Raw genomic sequence first — 20,229 nt, 5'->3', positions numbered from 1 at the left:
TTCTCCATATCTTCAAGTTTATCACAGAGATCCTCTAGCTCTGCTTTAGCAGCAAGCAGAGTCGCCTCCAGCAACTCCCTCAGTTTATTATCAGATTCCACCAGCCACTCTGTCCTTTTCTCCACATTCGCAAGATAAGTGAAGACACTTTCCCTTCAACTGAGGTTGTGGTTTGGTGTATATCGCCAAGGCTGGCTAAATCGTTGGATATTTTTTTAGCAAGTTTAGCAAAAATTAGTTTAGCAAAAATATTAGCAGTGTCCTGGCTGAAACGCGCTGCCTCTGGGGCTTCTGAGATGTTGTCATCGCCATCATGGTGTGTGCCCTGATGCTTCTTAATATCCCCGCTTTTGAGTTGTTTTGCCATCCTATATGACCAAGAAAGTTTTTTTTAAATATGAAACACATTTTTATAGTTATTTTTAGGCACTAGTTGTAGGATTAACTTAACAATGGTGGTCGGATCTGTGTCTCAGGCAGCCATATTTACCAACCATGTAACGTGACTCCGTTACCAAGATTTTTTTTTAAGTAAATTTTGCTCCACATTTTGTTTTTTGGTGTGCCTACTTCAAATAAAGTTTCCTGACAGTACCATACTCTTTCTATTTCTTAATGATTAATGTAAGTGAAGTCCAAGACATACAATAGTGTTCAGAATAATAGTAGTGCTATGTGACTAAAAAGATTAATCCAGGTTTTGAGTATCTTTCTTATTGTTACATGGGAAACAAGGTACCAGTAGATTCAGTAGATTCTCACAAATCCAACAAGACCAAGCATTCATGATATGCACACTCTTAAGGCTACGAAATTGGGCTGTTAGTAAAAAAAAAAAAAGGTTAAAAAAAGTAGAAAAGCGGGTGTTCACAATAATAGTAGCATCTGCTGTTGATGCTACAAACTCAAAACTATTATGTTCAAACTGCTTTTTTTTAGCATTCCTGTGAATCACTAAACTAGTATTTAGTTGTATAACCACAGTTTTTCATGATTTCTTCACATCTGCGAGGCATTTTGTTGGTTTGGAACCAAGGTTTTGCCTGTTTACTAGTGTGCTTGGGGTCATTGTTTTGTTGAAACACCAATTTCAAGGGCATGTCCTCTTCAGCATAAGGCAACATGACCTCTTCAAGTATTTTGACATATCCAAACTGATCCATGATACCTGGTATGCGATATATAGGGGGTCGTCTCACAAACTGTCTGCGGCCCTTGGACCCAAGAAGAACAGTTTTACTCTCATCAGTCCACAAAATATTCCTCCATTTGTCTTTAGGCCAGTTGATGTGTTCTTTGGCAAATTGTAACCTCTTCTGCACGTCTTTTATTTAACAGAGGGACTTTGCGGGGGATTCTTGCAAATAAATTAGCTTCACACAGGCGTCTTCTAACTGTCACAGCACTTACAGGTAACTGCAGATTGTCTTTGATCATCCTGGAGCTGATCAGTGGGTGAGCCTTTGCCATTGTGGTTATTCTTCTATCCATTTTGATGATTGTTTTCCATTTTCTTCCACGTGTCTCTAGTTTTTTGGTCTATTTTAAAGCATTGGAGATCATTGTAGATGAATAGGCTATAATTTTTTGCACCTGCGTATGTTTTCCCCTCTCCAATCAACTTTTTAATCAAACTATGCTGTTTCCTCAGGCTTTCAAAGAGAAAAGCATGTTCAACAGGTATTGGCTTCATCTTTACATAGGGGGAACCTGATTCACACCTGTTTGTTCCACAAAATTAACGAACTCCCTGACTGAATGCCACACTACTATTATTGTGAACACCCCCATTTCTACTTTTTTTTTTTACTAATAGCCCAATTTCATAGCCTTAAGAGTGTGCATATCATGAATGCTTGGTCATGTTGGATTTGTGAGAATCTGCTGAATCTACTGTTACCTTGTTTCCCATGTAACAATAAGAAATATACTCTAAACCTGGATTAATCTTTTTGGTCACATAGCACTACTATTATTCTGAACACTACTGTATTCAGTGATTTGGAAATGTTCGTCAACCCATCACCTGACTTATCAAAATAAGACTGTGAAAGTGCTAAATGATTTCTATGAAAAATAATTCTGAATTATAGTTCCTCCAATTACTTATGGCCTCTCAAAATGGAGGTATTACTTTGAAAAACAACAATCATTCCTAAATGTTCAATGCAATGTTTTTGTAAAACCCATTGAATTTAAGCTGAGATTCTACACTACAGATGTATCTTGATTGTTCCATTTCAGCTACATTGTGATGGTCCACAGAAGCAAAATTACAAAAATTGTCACTATTTATGGTCTATGGAGCAAAAGATGTTCATGTTCAAAAATACTCTTTTTTTTTTTTTTTTTCTGTCCATAGGGTTCAAGCAAAGGTGTGGTATTCATCAATGGCATAAATCTTGGACGCTACTGGTCCGTTGGTCCTCAGCAAACACTGTATGTCCCAGGCCCTTGGCTTCAAACGGGACACAATGAGGTACTTATGTCTCAATTACACTTTTATATACTCACCATTTATACAAGTTTTTTTTTATTACACTTAACAGTCATGGCCTTTAAATTGATTTATATACACATTATTTACTATGGCAACTACATTATGACGTGACCCCTCTGTGACGGAACACACAAAACTGAATGTTGCCATTGTTTGTTCATCAAACACTGTGTAATTTAGTTTCATATTGTGTAATGAAATGTATAGTAGCCAACACACATCACCGCTGAATCAAGGCCAAGTCACGTACAGATGTCCAGAAACATTTTTCAGCTTTCAACCTGATTGAAACAATAACCAACCTAATGGAACACCATATGCAGTATTTGTTCAGTATCAATGCCTTTCATAGTTTTGTCCCTGTAGAAGTGGCAGCTGTTGCACAGTGCCCTCTGTGGCCCTCTGAAGATTCCATTAGACTTAAAACTGGATGGAAATTCACCAGTGAGCAATGCATTTTTATTAATAAAAATAGCCATACTTTAGTGGAAAACAGTTTATTTTCATTTGATCTTTTTGAACATAAATGTGATTTAATGCTCTTCAAATAATTTTCGAGGATTCTGTGACCTTGAGTGGACTTTTACATTTCAGCCTCATATAATTTGGTGTCAGTAACCTGATGGTATGGCTGAAAAGGTTTTTAAGCAGTCTTCAGTATATGTGTTTTGTTTCTGCTCATCCTCCCTCTCTCTCTGTCATTTGACATTTGACTGTTGTTAAGATGTTGCTTTTTTTTTTTTTTTTAAAAAAAACACAGGTCATAGTATTTGAAGAGCAGCACACAGATGGGAGGATCCAGTTTTCCAACAAGCCTGACTATGGAATGACTGTTGATCACAACTGAGGACAGAATGATTGTGGGAACAGGAGAAGAAGAGGTTGTCTGGAGAGTCGCACTGGGTAACAGGACTGAGGCGACTGCAGAGCACATGATCTACTCAGGCAACATTGTATACATTGCATACTCCAAAGTATATATATATCAGCAAACATGCCATTTTCTATACGAACAGAAAATAATTTTTTTCAGAGAATAAGTCATTTTATTTTTTTAATAATTTCGGAGATCCTACAAACAGTGTGACTTATAGTCCAAAGATATCACAATTTTATTGTTAATAAGAGTTAAAATTATTTATTGTAGGGCTTTCCCAGGAATCAAAGCATGAAACAAAATCAACACTAGTAATATAAGAGTAAATGGCAATAATAAAAAGTACACAATAACAAATCTCAGAAATCACAAATTAAAGAGCTGTTAATAGAGGGTGTGTGTGTGTGTGTGTGTGTGTGTGTGTGTGTGTGTGTGTGTGTGTGTGTGTGTGTGTGTGTGTGTGTGTGTGTGTGTGTGTGTGTGTGTGTGTGTAACATGGTTGTTGGTGTCAGCTGAGTCATTCAGTCATTCACAGCTTCACAGAATTTTTGTTTTTATAGGAACTGCATGGTGCAAAGGGTTTATATTTGGTAAAGTTTGACTTTTTAGATTTTAATACTTTTACTGATGGAAGCATTCAGTTGACATAGTCAATTCAAATGCTGTTGGAAATGTAAAATTCCATGACAATTTCTGTTTTTACAGTTTATGGCTATAAAATTGGGGGATAATTTTGATGACTTTTTTTTTATTTGTTTGTTTGTTCTTTTTTTTTTTTTAAGAAAACACACCTTTCAAATGTACCAGTGGGTTGTGTTGTTTGAAAGTTAACCATTGTACAGTTTTTAAAAAAGGCGGGGCCACAGCTGAGCGATGGCGGACAGCATCCTGACCAGTTACAACCATGGAATTCTGCCGTACTGGATACAAACAAAACTGCACAGACATTAAATACTAGAACTCACCAGTGATGTTCACTGATTGCACCTACTCTATATGCCAAGATTTTTCTGCTTCAAAATTGTATCAACTGCATCACGGAAGGTGAATAGAAGATGAGCCTGGGCTCCTCAAATTGAAGGACTCTATCTCAAACAACCTAACTGCTGAGATCTTGCTGCTTTGATTTTAGCCATCTTGGCTTGTTGCTGTGATATTACAGTGGAAACTGTGCAAGTGCTGCTGTCCCCTATGGGTTGTTTGCCATATTTATGCTCACTCTTGCATCAATTTCTGAAGCTATTAGATTTCATGCTTTCATTTGTGACACATAAACTATCAAAACTGTTGGACCTGCATTCTTTATAACCTCAGGCTTGAAGTGAGCTGAAGGATTTTTGTTTGTTTGGTTGTTTAGTTGTGTGGTTGTTTGTAGGATTGGTGTTTCTAAACCATGCATTTAAATGGGACGTTTCCAGATTTTCTGAAGGTGATGATGCTATGATCTTATAATACTGTAGTAGAACGGTTAATAATTGAAGGTTTTGTGTTGTGTGCATTTTATGTTTTTGGTTTCTTTTAAAGCTGTCAGTAATATGGCACAACTGCCGACCAAGACACTGTGACAGAAAAAATGATCTTTATGATAATAAAATGTTCAAAAATGCGTTTCGACCACAGAGTCATTCATTACTGTGACATATCAAATGACACTGGTTCAGCCTCTGTGTTCTCTGTAAAGTCTTTGACCAATGTTTACACAAAAAATTATGGCAACAAAGTGACACATAATATAATTGAATAGATTTTTTTTTTTTTAAAGTACATGTTAATAAAAGCAACAGTTGAAATGTGTTGGATTTAGAAATAGCACACCAAATAATGAGCTATATTGCCAAAAATATTTAGTAAATCAAATCCTAGTCAATTTCACAAGGAAAACTGATTCGTATTTACTAAGTATCTGAGCAAAAACAAACAAAAAAAACCCATCATATTCTCTGTCATTGAATGCATGCATTTTTCAAGGCATATTTTTGGAAAAGGGTTTCATATTTTTTTTTTATTTGAAAATAATCTAAGAACAAACCAATTTTATGGCCATCCCCTCTTTTCTTTATGCGTTCTTTAAGTGTTTTTGTGCTTGCCATATGCTAACATTACACTCACACACTGTATTTCTTGGCTGCTTTAGAATTTTTAGTTGACTCTGCTACCTTTGTCACCATGAGCTTAAAGTTTACATCAAAACTCCTCAGTTGCTCTTTATCTTACATGACACGCTTACATAACTTACATGTTTCATAGGTACAGTAGTGTTCAGAATAATAGTAGTGCTATGTGACTAAAAAGATTAATCCAGGTTTTGAGTATATTTCTTATTGTTACATGGGAAACAAGGTACCTGTAGATTCTCACAAATCCAACAAGACCAAGCATTCATTATATGCACACTCTTAAGGCTATGAAATTGGGCTATTTGTAAAAAAAAAAAAAAAAAAAAAAAGTAGAAAAGGGAGTGTTCACAATAATAGTAGTGTGGCATTCACTCAGTTTGTCAGTTTTGTGGAACAAACAGGTGTGAATCAGGTGTCCCCTGTTTAAGGATGAAGTCAGCACCTGTTGAACATGCTTTTCTCTTTGAAAGCCTGAGGAAGATGGGATGTTCAAGACATTGTTCAGAAGAACAGCGTAGTTTGATTAAAACGTTGATTGGAGAGGGGAAAACTTATATAGGCATGTTGTGTGGGCTGCTGAAGAGGAGGTACTGCTGGCCCACCACCAGAGGGCGTCCTGCCTGAATGGCGGGCTTCAGGCACGAGAGGGCACAGCCAGGAATGACAGCTGCCACTTACTACCACCTGACAGCTGTCACTCATCACCACATCCCATATAAGCCAGCAGCAATTCCACCTCCCTGCCGAGAAATCGTCAAACCTTTTAGGTAAACACTCAGCCGTAGTTTTGGTGCCGTACGCACACAGTTGTTCTGGACATTTTGCAGGCGAACCTGTTGACTGGTCCGCAGCTGGAAGCTGGGAGGAGATGACGCTCTTCGCTCCTCGGATAAGTAGTCACTCAGGCACTGCACGTTATTGTTCCTGTTTCGGAGGTGGAGGTGTTTTTCCCACCCGTTAACGGAGAGACTGCTTGCTGACTGTTTTGCTGGGTGTGTACACACACACACCATTAACTGTTTCTGCTTCCTGCCAGCAGTACCAGGTCTGACAGCTGGAGACGGTGGCCACCTGGGGATTCAGGACTTGGCGGCTCCGGTGTGTTCCAGATCCGTTGGCAGTGGAAATCGTGTGGGACCCGGCTCTTCTCTGGACAGACGTCTTCTATCCTCGAGCCTGCCCACACGTCACCTTTGTACATTGACTGTCTTCAAAATCTGTGATTGTTTGTATGTCGTTGTGCACATTCACAACAGTAAATTGTTGTTTTTGGCTTATCCATTGTCCGTTCATTTGCGCCCCCTGTTGTGGGTCTGTGTCACTACACTTTCCCAACAATGCAGGTGCAAAAAATTATAGGCTGTTCATCTACAATGATCTCCAATGCTTTAAAATGAAAAAAAAAAAAAAAAAACAGATGCGTGGAAAACAACCATCAAAATAGATAGAAGAATAACCAGAATGGCAAAGGCTCACCCATTGATCAGCTCCAGGATGATCAAAGACAGTCTGGATTCACCTGTAAACAGGGTTGGGTAGGATTACTTTGAAATGTAATCCAAAAGTAATCAGATTACAAGTAATCCAAATCTATGTACATACATACATGTAATCCACATGTATTCTTTCAAAGTAATCTTACCCAACCTTGCCTGTAAGTGCTGTGACAGAAGACGCCTGTGTAAAGCTAATTTATTTGCAAGAATCCCCCGCAAAGTCCCTCTGTTAAATAAAAGACGTGCAGAAGAGGTTACAATTTGCCAAAGAACACATTAACTGACTTAAAGAGAAATGGAGGAATATTTTGTGGACTGATGAAAGTAAAACTGTTCTTTTTGGGTCCAAGGGCCGCAGACAGTTTGTGAGACGACCCCCAAACTCTGAATTCAAGCCACAGTTCACAGTGAAGACAGTGAAGCATGGTGGTGCAAACATCATGATATGGGCATGTTTCTCCTACTATGGTGTTGGGCTTATATATCGCATACCAGGTATCATGGATCAGTTTGGAGAGGTCAAAATACTTGAAGAGGTCATGTTGCCTTATACTGAAGAGGACATGCCCTGGAAATGTGTTTCAACAAGACAATGACCCCAAGCACACTAGTAAACAGGCAAAACCTTGGTTCCAAACCAACAAAATGCCTCGCAGATGTGAAGAAATCATGAAAAACTGTGGTTATACAACTAAACACTAGTTTAGTGATTCACAGGATTGCTAAAAAAGCAGTTTGAACATAACAGTTTTGAGTTTGTAGCGTCAACAGCAGATGCTACTATTATTGTGAACACCCCCTTTTGTACTTTTTTTTACTAATAGCCCAATTTCATAGCCTTAAGAGTGTGCATATCATGAATGCTTGGTCTTGTTGGATTTGTGAGAATCTACTGAATGTACTGGTACTTTGTTTCCCATGTAACAATAAGAAATATACTCAAAACCTGGATTAATCTTTTTAGTCACATAGCACTACTATTATTCTGAACACTACTGTATTCGACAACCTGCTGTTGTAAATGTATATGATATGTAAAAGTCTAAACACTGAATGGAAAGAAAGCCGTCTTTGTTGTTGTAAGTTGCAATCCAGCTTTACTCGCGGTCAACAAAATTTAGACCACCCATGAAAGTCAATTTTGATCAGACCATTTTTGGGAGGGACTGTCAGTGCGGACAATCATTTCTTCATCCTGCTCAGGTCAGCAGTGAGGGCAGACGATTGTTTGTGGAAGATTCCTGATTCAAAAATTTTGGATGTGACTCTTTAAACGTGTGGCGGGCCCGTGTATAAATTATGGCCCAATCTGAAATGGCAGTAACATCAATTTCTATTTAATCCACTAGATGGCGAATGCAGCCTTTGAGCTGTTGCCAGGCAGCTACCATCTTGTTTAGCAGCGTTATTATGCATCGCCAGGGATTAGATTAAATAGAAATCAATCATTCCCTGAGTTAAACATGGGTTAAAGAGATCTGAAAATGCTGTTTTGTGCAGCATTCAGGTGTTGCAACAAGCTGACAAATCATTGTGAAGTGAGTATTGTATGTAATATTAATTGATGAATATTGTATGTAATATTAATTGATGAATAAAGGTGAGAAAATTATTTTTTTGTGTCGATCTGTATTCTGTAAAGTAGTGACTTCAGTTTTGCTCCCTGAATGCTTTGTCATGATAAATATCTCACCACGTTTGGCGATTCAGTTAGAAGTCTCATAAGTCTCAATTTGTTAACTCAGCCACATGGGGTGTGCAGCCAGTACATTCTGAGTGCCGGTCCCAAGCCTGGATAAATGAGGAGGGTTGCGTCAGGAAGGGCATCTGGCATAAAACAAGCCAACCCAACTATGCAGACTAACAATCAAATTTCCATACCGGATCGGTTGCGGCCCGGGTTAACAACGTCCGCCACTGGTGCTGTTGCCCAACAGGGTGCCGGTGGAAATTGGGCTACTGCTGGGCAAAGACGAAGAAAAGGAGGAGAATGTTTCCACAAACAGCGGGAGAAGAAGAAAACTAGAAGGGTGTAAATGAGAGTGGGGACTTTGACTGTTGGTAGTATCACAGGTAAAGGGAGAGAGCTGGCTGATATGATAGAGAGGAGAAAGATAGACATATTGTGTGTGCAAGAGACCAAGTGGAAGGGAAGTAAGAGCAGGAGCATTGGAGTTGTTATACCATGGTGAGGACAGGAAGAGAAATGGTGTTGGGGTCATTTTAAAGGTTAATGTTAAAAGTGGGTCGGAGGTTAAGCGAGTGTCTGACAGGGTGATGAGTGTGAGTTGGAAATTGAAGGGGTGATGATGAATATCATCAGTGCATATGCCACACAGGTAGGTTGTGAGATGAAGGAGAAAGAAGATTTCTGGAGTGTGTTAGATGACGTGGTGGAGAGTGTGCCCAAGCATGAAAGAGTGGTGATAGGAGCGGACTTCAATGGCCATGTTGGTGAAGGGAACAGAGGTGATGAGGAAGTAATGGGTAGATATGCTATCAAGGATAGGAATGGGGAAGGTCAGATGGTAGTTGATTTTGCAAAAAGGATGGAAATGGCTGTGGGGAATACCTACTTTAAGAAAAGGGAGGAGCACAGGGTAACATATAAGAGTGGAGGAAGGTGCACACAGGTGGACTACATTCTTTATAGGAGATGCAAGCTAAAAGAAATCAGAGACTGTAAGGTGGTGGCAGGAGAGAATGTCGTTAGACAGCATAGAATGGTTGTTTTTAGGATGAATTTAGAGGTACAGAAGAAGAGAGTGAGAGCTCAACAAAGGATCAGATGGTGGAAGCTGAAGGAGGAAGACTGTTGTGTGAAATTTAGCGAGCAGGTGAGAGAAGCACTGGTTGGAGGGGAAGCAATTTTGGACAACTGGAAAAGTACTGCAGATGTGGTGAGGGAGACAGCTAGGACAGTACTGGGTATGACATCTGGACAGTGGAAGGAAGACAAGGAGACTTGGTGGTGGAATAAAGAGGTCCAGGAAAGCATAAGGAGAAAGAGGTTGGCAAAAAAGTTTTGGGATAGTCGTAGAGATGAAGAAAATAGACAGGAGTACAAGGAGATGCGGTGTAAGGTGAAAAGAGAAGTGGCAAAAGTGAAGGAAAAGGCATACTGCGAGCTGTACAAGAAGTTGAATAGTAAGGAAGGAGAAAAGGACTTGTACCGATTGGCCAAACAAAGGGACAGAGCTGGAAAGGATGTGCAGCAAGTTAGGGTGGTAAAAGATGCACATGGTAATGTGCTGACAAGTGAGGAGTGTGTGCTGAGAAGGTGGAGGGAATATTTTGAAGAGCTGATGACTAAAGAAAATGAGTGAGAGAAAAGGCTGGATGATGTGGTGAGAGTAAATCAGGAAGTACAAGAGATTAGTAAGGAAGAGGTGAGGGCTGCTATGAAGAGGATGAAGAGTGGAAAGGCAGTTGGTCCAGATGACATTCCAATGGAGGCATGGACATGTCTAGGAGAGATGGCAGTAGAGTTTCTAACCAGATTGTTTAATAAAATCTTGGAAAGTGAGAGGATGCCTGAGGAGTGGAGACGAAGTGTGCTGGTTCCTATTTTCAAGAACAAGGGTGATGTGCAGAGCTGCAGTAACTACGAGGCATAAAGTTGATCAGACACAGCATGAAGTTATGGGAAAGAGTAGTAGAAGCTAGGCTTAGAAAACAGGTGCTGAGGGAGGACATGCAGGTGGATAGATGACCCATGGACACAGACGTACAGTCATGAAATGACATGAATGGTGAAGCAGTGGGCTATTATCCCCATCTGCTGGTCGTGTGTCCAGCCAGCCCACGCGTGTGTCCTGCCCGACGCTCATGTCTTGTGGATGGTGCATCGCAGGACAGACACCGCGTCATGTGGAACAGAGCTCATGTGGGTCACTTGACATTCAGATCGCCTGCTGCATGTTATGATCTGACAGTCCAGATCACCTGGGGTGGCCTGTCAATGTGCGTGGCATGCGTGCGCATGCTGCAGCCCATTGCAACAGCAATATATGTTTTTATGTATGTCCACGTGAAGACAGCAATCCCACTCATGTGCGCCACAGTGGGCAGTTCATGTCCGTCCAAAGACAGTACGCGTTCCCCAGCTGTGACATCCAGAACCACAGATTTCCACAGCCGCTCCTGTGGGCAGACACACCATGTCACTGTGTCTGTTTGCAAAGCCACACTCATGGGGGCACTTAGACAAATTTCACATCCAGTTCAACAGTGATCGTCTGCTGACTGTTGTTGTGTTAACAGTGCAAATGGCCACACATTTTCTCAGTGCCAAACAAGTGGTGTTAGATATTCGTGTGTGTCACCTGGAATTTGGCCAACACCTGCTGCGAGAGGGTTCGATGGGCTCTCACAGCGCACACTCTGTCTTTCAGCTGCTGGTGTGCACAAATAGTTGTAGCAGCAGGTGTACGAGGGGCTACGATTTTACATGTATTGTGTACGATTCCTGCTTCATGCGCACTTCATGCACAATTCGACCACATTCATACTATGTGTGAAGGGGCCCTAATTAAGGATCAGACTAACGTGTTGTGTTGCGGCAGACATTTTGTGTTTAAATATGTTTCTGTTTGACAAACTGAAACATCTATCTTGATAGTGACTTCAGTGGTAGGGATAGTATAAACAAAATTCATAACTCCAGGTGAACTCTTCACAACATCTGGACTCGGACTAACAAATTTATTCAAGTCTATTATACAGTTGTATAAATAGTCTGATCCTCTTCTGTATTTGTTTTAACAAATAGTAGCTGTACAAATGTGGGACTGAGTTTGAATAAATGTAATAGCACAGAAAATACAGATTTATCATGAAACTTTCTTGAAAACATTGATCATGGTCATTTTTTTATTGATGCCTGGTTGTCAGACACTAAGCAAGATGGCGGCACTCTGGCAACATCCAGCCAATGAGTGGATCCCCTGGTGCTCCACCTAGTGAGTAAACAGAAATCTATGGGCAGTAAAGATCTAAAGAGTCGCATCCAAAAACTTTGAATCGTCAGGAATCTTCCACACTGACGAAGCCCAGTTCACTGACCTGCAGCCAGAGGAGGGAAAAAAGATTCCAAACTCACTCCAGATGAAGAAATTATTGTCCAGAACCATCCACACTGACAAATCCCTCACCGCTGACCTGCAGCAGCCGGAGGAGGAAAACAAAAGATCCCGAACCCACTCCTAATGAAGAAATCACCATTCAAGATGGATTCATGCTTCAAATCATCAAAACTATTATAATATGGCAAGGTAAGCTGGTTTTAAGGTTTTTTTTTTTTGGTCAACATAATTCGTGGTTTCAGATAACTCGTGGTCTGATTTTGTGGACTCCAACTCACTCGTATTTCCAAGAAAAAAAGAAATAAAAGTCTTGTATTTGGAACGATATGACATATTGCCAATAACTTTTAATTGTCTGCCATATTGGAAAATATTAGGAAAACTCAGTAAATCCTAAACTTAGTAAATCCTAGTCAATTTCACAAGGAAAGCTGATTCATATTTATGAAGTATCTGAGCAAAAATAATTTTGATTTACTAAATATCTGAATATGATATAACATCATTTGGTGTGCTATTACTAAATCCAACACATTTTAACTGTTGCTTTTATAAACATACTTAATTTTTAGTGTTTAGGTTTAGTTAATGTATTCAATATTTTTTAATCAAAGTTGTAGAACTTAAAATTGATTAAGTTATATTATGTGTCACTTTGTTGCCACAATTGTTTTGAGTAAACATTGGTCCAATTTTTTTTACAGTGTGTGTACCTAAAACTAAGGGAGCTCACAAAGGTGATCTATGAGGTAATCTTTCCTAGACGCTTCATGTAACACCTTGTTTTTGAATTTACCCTATAGTGATGATGTGAGCTCCTGCAGAGAACTACGAATCACAGATGCTTTCAGATTTTGTTTTGTTTTTCAAGTACTTTGTGTTGTACTAACAAGTATGGATGCCAGCGCAATCCTTTGACTTAAAGCAATACTCCGGAATTATTCAAAAACAAATCTTTGTCCCCAAATCTGACTTTTGAACAACATGGCTGTGGTTTTATTACAAAACAGTGGATGTGTTAATTAGTCATATACCACAGCAAAACAATGGACAACTGGTCATACAAGAGTTTTGCCCAAGCATTTTAGTTGTAGGCACCCCAGAGTTTAGGACACCTTTTAATTAAACAATTATCAAGATTTAAACTTCATTATAAACAAAACAAAATAAATTGTGTAACTTCCCGGTACATGACAATGATAGTCAATCCATAGTGAAATGATTAGATAAAAGTGATTAAATTCAGCCTACGTTTCTTCAGACTTTCAGGAGACTTAACTAAATTAAATGATGTATTCATCAATGATTAAGTATTTTGTATAATTTTTAAGAGTAATAATTTATTTTAATAACGATGTGTTCAATACTGCCCAGGTTTCCTGGTTCAAACCCCACCCCTGCCATATGTCTCCATGTAATGAGGAGTTGCGTCCTGAAGGGCATCCAGCATAAATCTTGTGCCAGTTCAACATACAGATCCACCTTGGATCTGCTGTTGTGACTCCGAGTGGGGAAAACAAAACAAAACAAGGGAACAGCCAAAGGGACTTACTTTATATGTATATATTAAAGTGGACCTGTTCGCATATCCACGGACCCGAGAGGGCTAATTTAATTGATTTCACAGAGTCTCTTTGGCATTTGACACAATTTTATTGCCAGATACCCTTCCTGACCAAACTCCAGTTACACATTGGAAAAACATCTTCACAGCTCCTGGTGTTCTCAACATTTATTTTTATTCATGACTCTTGATATTTAGCAACTTTTTTTCCCATTTAATTACTAGTGCAGTACTGTATATAAATGATGTTCATCTTGATGTGAAATCTGAAAAGTACTAATGACTCAAGTGTAATATATATATAGTACCAGTCAAGAGTTTGGACACACTTTCCAATTCAGTTGACTCAAAGACTTTGATAACATGCCCTTGTGCAAGTTCTTGTAACTCAGGAAATAACAGTATATCACATTTTTAATATGTTCAGTGATCAGACACAAAAGCAAAAGTGAGGCTGTTCTTAGGTGTTTATTTCTCTTGAGTCAACTAACATCTTTCGCTGAGACAGAATTGCAGTGTCAAATAAACAACCATAAGAGTCACATGCATAAAATGTGTATCACATGAGGCTGGGAGATGACAGTGTAGGTGAGGAAAGGGAGAACTTGTATGACGTTTACATGTATTGTGCCTTTGAGAAGCCCTCAGTGAGCAAGGATTATTAACTGACCGTAAATACCAAGTGAAGTGTACTGCTAAACCTTATGTATAATTCTGCTCTGTTCTATCACACTAATTCTTTGAGAGTTAGCTATTGCTTGATACATGGTATGTTGCCATCATATCTGATGTTAGGTTAAGTTGGAGCAACACAAGGTGAAGCCCTTTTAGTAGAGGAGCTTAGCCCACCCTTTTCACTTCATTAAAGCAGCCTTTTCTAGGTTGCTTATTACCCCAAACAACGTCAGGATGTCCTCACAAACAAAATCAGGCCACAAGCCAGATATTCAAGATGGTGTCCAAAATGATTGCCAAGTTTCTTTTCATTAAAATGTATTACAACGTATAAAGGATTTCATTTTCAAAAATATTTTGTGAAGAGACCATTTTTGTGCATAGATAATTTCATTCACGAGTTCTAAATTCACAATGGTGTCCAAAATGGCCATTCTTAGTAAATAATATATATCCTTTGTTTTGCAAGGTAAATCTCATTGAGATTAAACTCTCTTTTGCAAGTGAGACCTGCCCAAGAAAGCAGCAAAACAAAAATTACAACATAAATGCAAATAAACACTATCTATGCATCATAAAGTTTTTAGGAGATTGGGTAATGACTGAAAGAATGAGGTCACAGATACAAGCGACAGAAATGAGATTTCTCTGTTGAGTATCTGAGTTTACATTCGGGGATAAGTGAGAAGCTTGAATAACTGGGAGGGACTCGGAGTACAGCCACTGTTTTTTCACCTCAAAAGGATCCAGCTGAGGAGGTTTGAGCATCTATTGAGGATGCCCTTTGGTCATCTCCCTAGGGAGGTCTTTCAGGCTTGTCCAACTGCGAGAAGGCCCTGCGGAAGACAAAGGACACACTGGAGTTGGGAACACCTCAGCGTCCCCCAGGATGAGTTGGAAACATTGGCCAAGGACAGGGAAGTGTGGGATGAGCTGCTTGGTCTATTGCAGTGGTGGGCACAGCTAACCAAAAAGTTACTGAAAAGTTATTTTTTATAAAGCAAAACCAATAAACCCCTAAAAAATTTAGCAGAAGCTACAGATAAACCGATAACTTTCAGTACTGACTTCAGTATAGTGGCAGCTACTGACACAAAAATGAGTCAGTACTTCTGTATCAGATCAGCCTTCTGACCAGAGAGAAAGGAAGAAGGAGGGAAGAAAAAGATAATTTACTTTAACACCATACAGACCTGCCGACGTATTACTGAAGTCATGCACAGACATACAGTTTTGACTTATGTATAAAATTTTAAACAAACTAATTCCGGACAAGTTATTTTATTTTACAAATAAATCTGTATGTGTAAATATGTCATTTGTTTCATTTGTTAAAAAAAAAAAAAGCAATTTCAAAACTGAAAATTCTGTTTGTGATTCAGCACTTTTAGCAAATATGTGGCGGTTCATACTGCCATGAACACTGCCATTGAAATTGCTTTTTTTATACAAATGAAACAAATGACATATTTACACATACATGCACTCAACAAAAATATAAACACAACACTTTTGGTTTTGCTCCCATTTTGTATGAGATGAACTCAAAGATCTAAAACTTTTTCCACATACACAATATCACCATTTCTCTCAAATATTGTTCACAAACCAGTCGAAATCTGTGATAGTGAGCACTTCTCCTTTGCTGAGATAATCCATCCCATCTCACAGGTGTGCCATACCAAGATGCTGATTAGACACCATGATTAGTGCACAGGTGTGCCTTAGACTGCCCACAATAAAAGGCCACTCTGAAAGGTGCAGTTTTGTTTTATTGGGGGGGGGGGGGGGGGGATACCAGTCAGTATCTGGTGTGAAGGTTAGTGTGAAGAAAATTAGTGCATTACTTTAAAACTAAAACATAAAGCAGATATTTTCACTTTGTAAAACGACATTCGTGATGTTAATTTCAATAACTTGTCCGGAATTAGTTTGTTTCAAATTTTAACTATAAGTCAAAACTGTCTGCCTGTGCATGACTCCAGTAATATGCCGGCAAGTCTGTATGGTGTTAAAAATAAATTATCAATTGTTTTCTTCCTCTCTTCTTTCTTTTCTCTCTGGTAGTCAGCTCTCCTCTGCCTGCAGAGGATAGATCTGTCTGTCTGCTGTCCATCTACTACAAAACATGTAACAGGCAGGCACTAAAATCTTTGATTTTACACTTAACAAATGTTTTTAAATGCTAAGCTTTATTCACTATACCTGTAGAAATAGGTTAGCAGTCTTAAAGTTATTGGAACTAAATTTATTGGAAGCTAATTGGTCTGCTGATGGTTTTCAAAGTTATCTGAAAAGCTAATCCACTAACGAAAACTTTAGCTTTGATAATTAGTGGTTAGCAGATTAGCAGAACTGTGCCCACCACTGGTCTATTGCCACTTGTACCCAGACCCATATAAGGAACAGAAAAAGAATGAATGATTGAATCTACTACCCAACTCCTGGAGAGGGGCTGGACGCTTCATTTTTCTGGCGTCGCCCACGGGGAGAGGCGGAGAGCTGGGGTCGCATTGCTTATTGCTCCCCAGCTCAGTCGCCAAGTGTTGGAGTTCACTCCGGTGAACAAGAGGGTCGCGTCCCTACACCTTCGGGTCGGGGACAGGTCTCTCACCGCTGTCTCGGCCTACGGGCTGAGCGGCAGTGCAGAGTACCCGACCTTCCTGGAGTCCCTGGGAGGGGTACTAGATAGCCCTCCGACTGGGGACTCCATTGTTCTCCTGGGGGATTTCAACGCCCACGTGGGCGGCGACAGTGAGACCTGGAGGGGGGTGATTGGGAAGCATGGCCTCCCCAATCTGAACCCGAGTGGTGTTCAGTTGTTGGACTTCTGTGGTAGTCACAGTTTGTCCATCACGAACACCATGTTTGAGCACAAGGGTGTCCATAAGTGCATGTGGCACCAGGACACCCTGAGCCGGAGGTCGATGATCGACTTTGTAGTCGTATCATCTGATCTTCGGCCACGTGTCTCGGACACTCGAGTGAAGAGAGGGGAAGAGCTGTCGACTGATCACCACCTGGTGGTGAGTTGGATCCGCTGGGAGGGTAGGAAGCCGGTCAGACCTGGCAGGCCCAAACGTATCGTGAGGGTCTGCTGGGAATGACTGGCGGAACCCTCTGTCAGCGAGGCCTTCAACTCCCACCTCCGGGAGAGCTTCTCCCAGATCCTGGGGGAGGCTGGAGATATGAAGTCCGAGTGGACCATGTTCTCCACCTCCATTGTCGATGCGGCTGCTCGTAGCTGTGATCGCAAGGTCTCTGGTGCCTGTTGTGGCGGCAATCCCCAAACCTGGTGGTGGACACCGGAAGTAAGGGATGCCGTCAAGTTGAAGAAGGAGTCCTACTTATCTTTGTTGGTAGGTGGGACCCCAGAGGCAGTTGACAGGTACCGGCAGGCCAAGCGTACCGCAGCCCGTGCGGTCACAGAGGCAAAAACTCGGGTCTGGGAGGAGTTCGGGGAGGCTATGGAGGAGGACTATCGGTCGGCCTCGAAGAGATTCTGGCAAACCGTCCGACACCTCAGGAGGCAGAAGCAGCTCTCCACCCGCACTGTTTACGGTGCGGGTGGGGAGCTGTTGACCCTGACTGGGGATGTTGTCAGGCGGTGGAAGGAGTACTTCGAGGATCTCCTCAATCCCATCGTCACGTCTTCCGAAGAGGAAGCAGAGACTGGGGGCTCAGAGGCGGACTCATCCATTACCCAGGCCGAAGTCACCGAGGTGGTTAGAAAGCTCCTTGGTGGCAAGGCCCCTGGGGTGGATGAAATCCGTCCTGAGTACCTTAAGTCTCTGGATGTTGTGGGGCTGTCTTGGCTAACACGCCTCTGCAACATCGCGTGGCGATTGGGGACAGTGCCTCTGGATTGGCAGACCAGGGTGGTGGTCCATCTGTTTAAGAAGGGGGACCGGAGGGTGTGTTCCAACTATAAGGGGATCACACTCCTCAGCCTCCCCGGTAAGGTCTATTCCAGAGTACTGGAGAGGAGAATTCGACTGATGGTCGAACCTTGGATTCAGGAGGAGCAGTGTGGTTTTCGTCCTGGTCGCGGCACACTGGACCAGCTCTACACGCTCCATCGGGTGCTCGAGGGTTCATGGGAGTTCGCCCAACCAGTCCACATGTGTTTTGTGGATCTGGAGAAGGCGTTCGACCGTGTCCCTCGGGGCGCCCTGTGGGGAGTGCTCCGGGAGTACGGGGTCCAGGGTCCTTTGCTAAGGGCTATCCGGTCCCTGTACGACTGCAGCAAGAGCTTGGTTCGCATTGCCGGTAGTAAGTCAAACCTGTTTCCAGTGCACGTTGGCCTCCACCAGGGCTGCCCTTTGTCACCGGTTCTGTTCATTATTTTTATGGACAGAATTTCTAGGCACAGCCAGGGTGTAGAGGGGGTCTGGTTTGGGAACCACAGAATCTCGTCTCTGCTGTTTGCGGACGATGTGGTTCTGTTGGCTTCGTCAAATCAGGACCTTCAGCGTGCACTGGGGCAGTTTGCAGCTGAGTGTGAAGCGTCCGGGATGAAAATCAGCACCTCCAAATCCGAGGCCATGGTTCTTGACCGGAAAATGGTGCTTTGACCTCTTCAGGTCGGTGGAGTGTCCTTGCCTCAAGTGGAGGAGTTTAAGTATCTCGGGGTCTTGTTCACGAGTGAGGGACGGATGGAGCGTGAGATTGATAGACGGATCGGTGCAGCATCTGCAGTGATGCGGTCGCTGTATCGGACCGTCGTGGTGAAGAGAGAGCTGAGTAGGGGGGCAAAGCTCTTGATTTACAGATCGATCTACGTTTCGATCCTCACCTATGGTCATGAGATTTGGCTCATGACCGATAGAATGAGATCACGAGTACAAGCGGCCGAGATGAGTTTCCTCCGCAGGGTGGCTGGGCGCTCCCTTAGAGATAGGGTGAGGAGCTCGGTCACTCGGGAGGAGCTCGGAGTCAAGCCGCTGCTCCTCCACGTCGAAAGGAGTCAGTTGAGGTGGCTCGGGCATCTTTTCCGGATGCCCCCTGGACGCCTCGCTGGAGAGGTGTTCCGGGCACGTCCCATTGGGAGGAGGCCCCGGGGAAGACCCAGGACACGCTGGAGGGATTACATCTGTCGGCTGGCTTGGGAACGCCTTAGGGTTCCCCCGGAGGAGCTGGGGGAGGTGTGTGTGGATCGGGAGATCTGGGCGGCTTTGCTTGAGCTGCTGCCCCCGCGACCCGACTCTGGATAAAGCGGAAGAAAATGGATGGATGGATGATTGAATCTAAACTCATTTTAAAAATGTATGTTTTGGCAGCTATTTTGAACACCATCTTGAATAACTAGGTTGGGGCAGTTTTAATTTTGGGGAACTGTGATTGTATTTTGGGGGCCGCCTGAAGAGCCTAAGAGTGTTGCATGAGCTTAGTTTAGGGCGGGGGGTCTATGGTCCAAGCTCCTCTACAATTTAAGATTTCCAGGGTCTCAGAATTCAAATTAACCAATCTCACCTCATGACAATCTGTATCTCACATCAAGTATATTATTCTTTAATTCAAAAACTGTAATTTATGAAGAGAAACTGAACTTCACTGCAACAATACAATTAAAACCATCATCCTCCAAAAAAAGGTGACAAAGTACACCAGGCATTAATTATGTAAGTATGTATTTACTGATTTAGGTTTGACAGTTTGACAAACTCTTCGTTTGATTTTCCAGTTCTAAACCACATTAGGATGGGATCACTGTCACAGATTAAAGACCGTCAATGACTGCTCAAGTAGTGTAGATGAAATCATTCACTGATGGTGCTTTCGAGAAGAAGGTGTTGTTTGCATTTCCATGTTTGGCCTCCTGTGTGTGATAATCCACATGTACTATGCGTACAGTATGTGAGCATGCTGTTTGAAGTGCAGCTGGGAAAACAGATTGTAGGGGCAGTCATTGCTCTA

General features: G+C 41.6%; 1 protein-coding gene across 2 annotated transcripts in view; it reads left to right on the top strand.

The window, feature by feature from the left end:
* The window catches only part of LOC117508293 (beta-galactosidase-1-like protein 2), a 104,773-nt gene extending 101,023 nt beyond the window's left edge, over window positions 1–3,750 (top strand). For both annotated transcript variants that reach the window (XM_034167987.1, XM_034167988.1), the window contains 2 exons: window positions 2,363–2,479; window positions 3,261–3,750. In XM_034167987.1, the coding sequence (XP_034023878.1) occupies window positions 2,363–2,479; window positions 3,261–3,347 (204 nt within the window). In that variant the 3' untranslated portion in view covers window positions 3,348–3,750. The remainder of the gene's footprint in view (window positions 1–2,362; window positions 2,480–3,260) is intronic.
* The last annotated feature ends 16,479 nt before the right edge of the window (window positions 3,751–20,229 follow it).

This window comes from Thalassophryne amazonica, chromosome 4 (genome assembly GCF_902500255.1).
Source record: "Thalassophryne amazonica chromosome 4, fThaAma1.1, whole genome shotgun sequence".
Lineage (NCBI taxonomy): Eukaryota > Metazoa > Chordata > Actinopteri > Batrachoidiformes > Batrachoididae > Thalassophryne > Thalassophryne amazonica.
The sequence above is the reverse complement of the archived record's forward strand: the minus strand, read 5'-3'. Positions and strand labels throughout refer to the sequence as shown.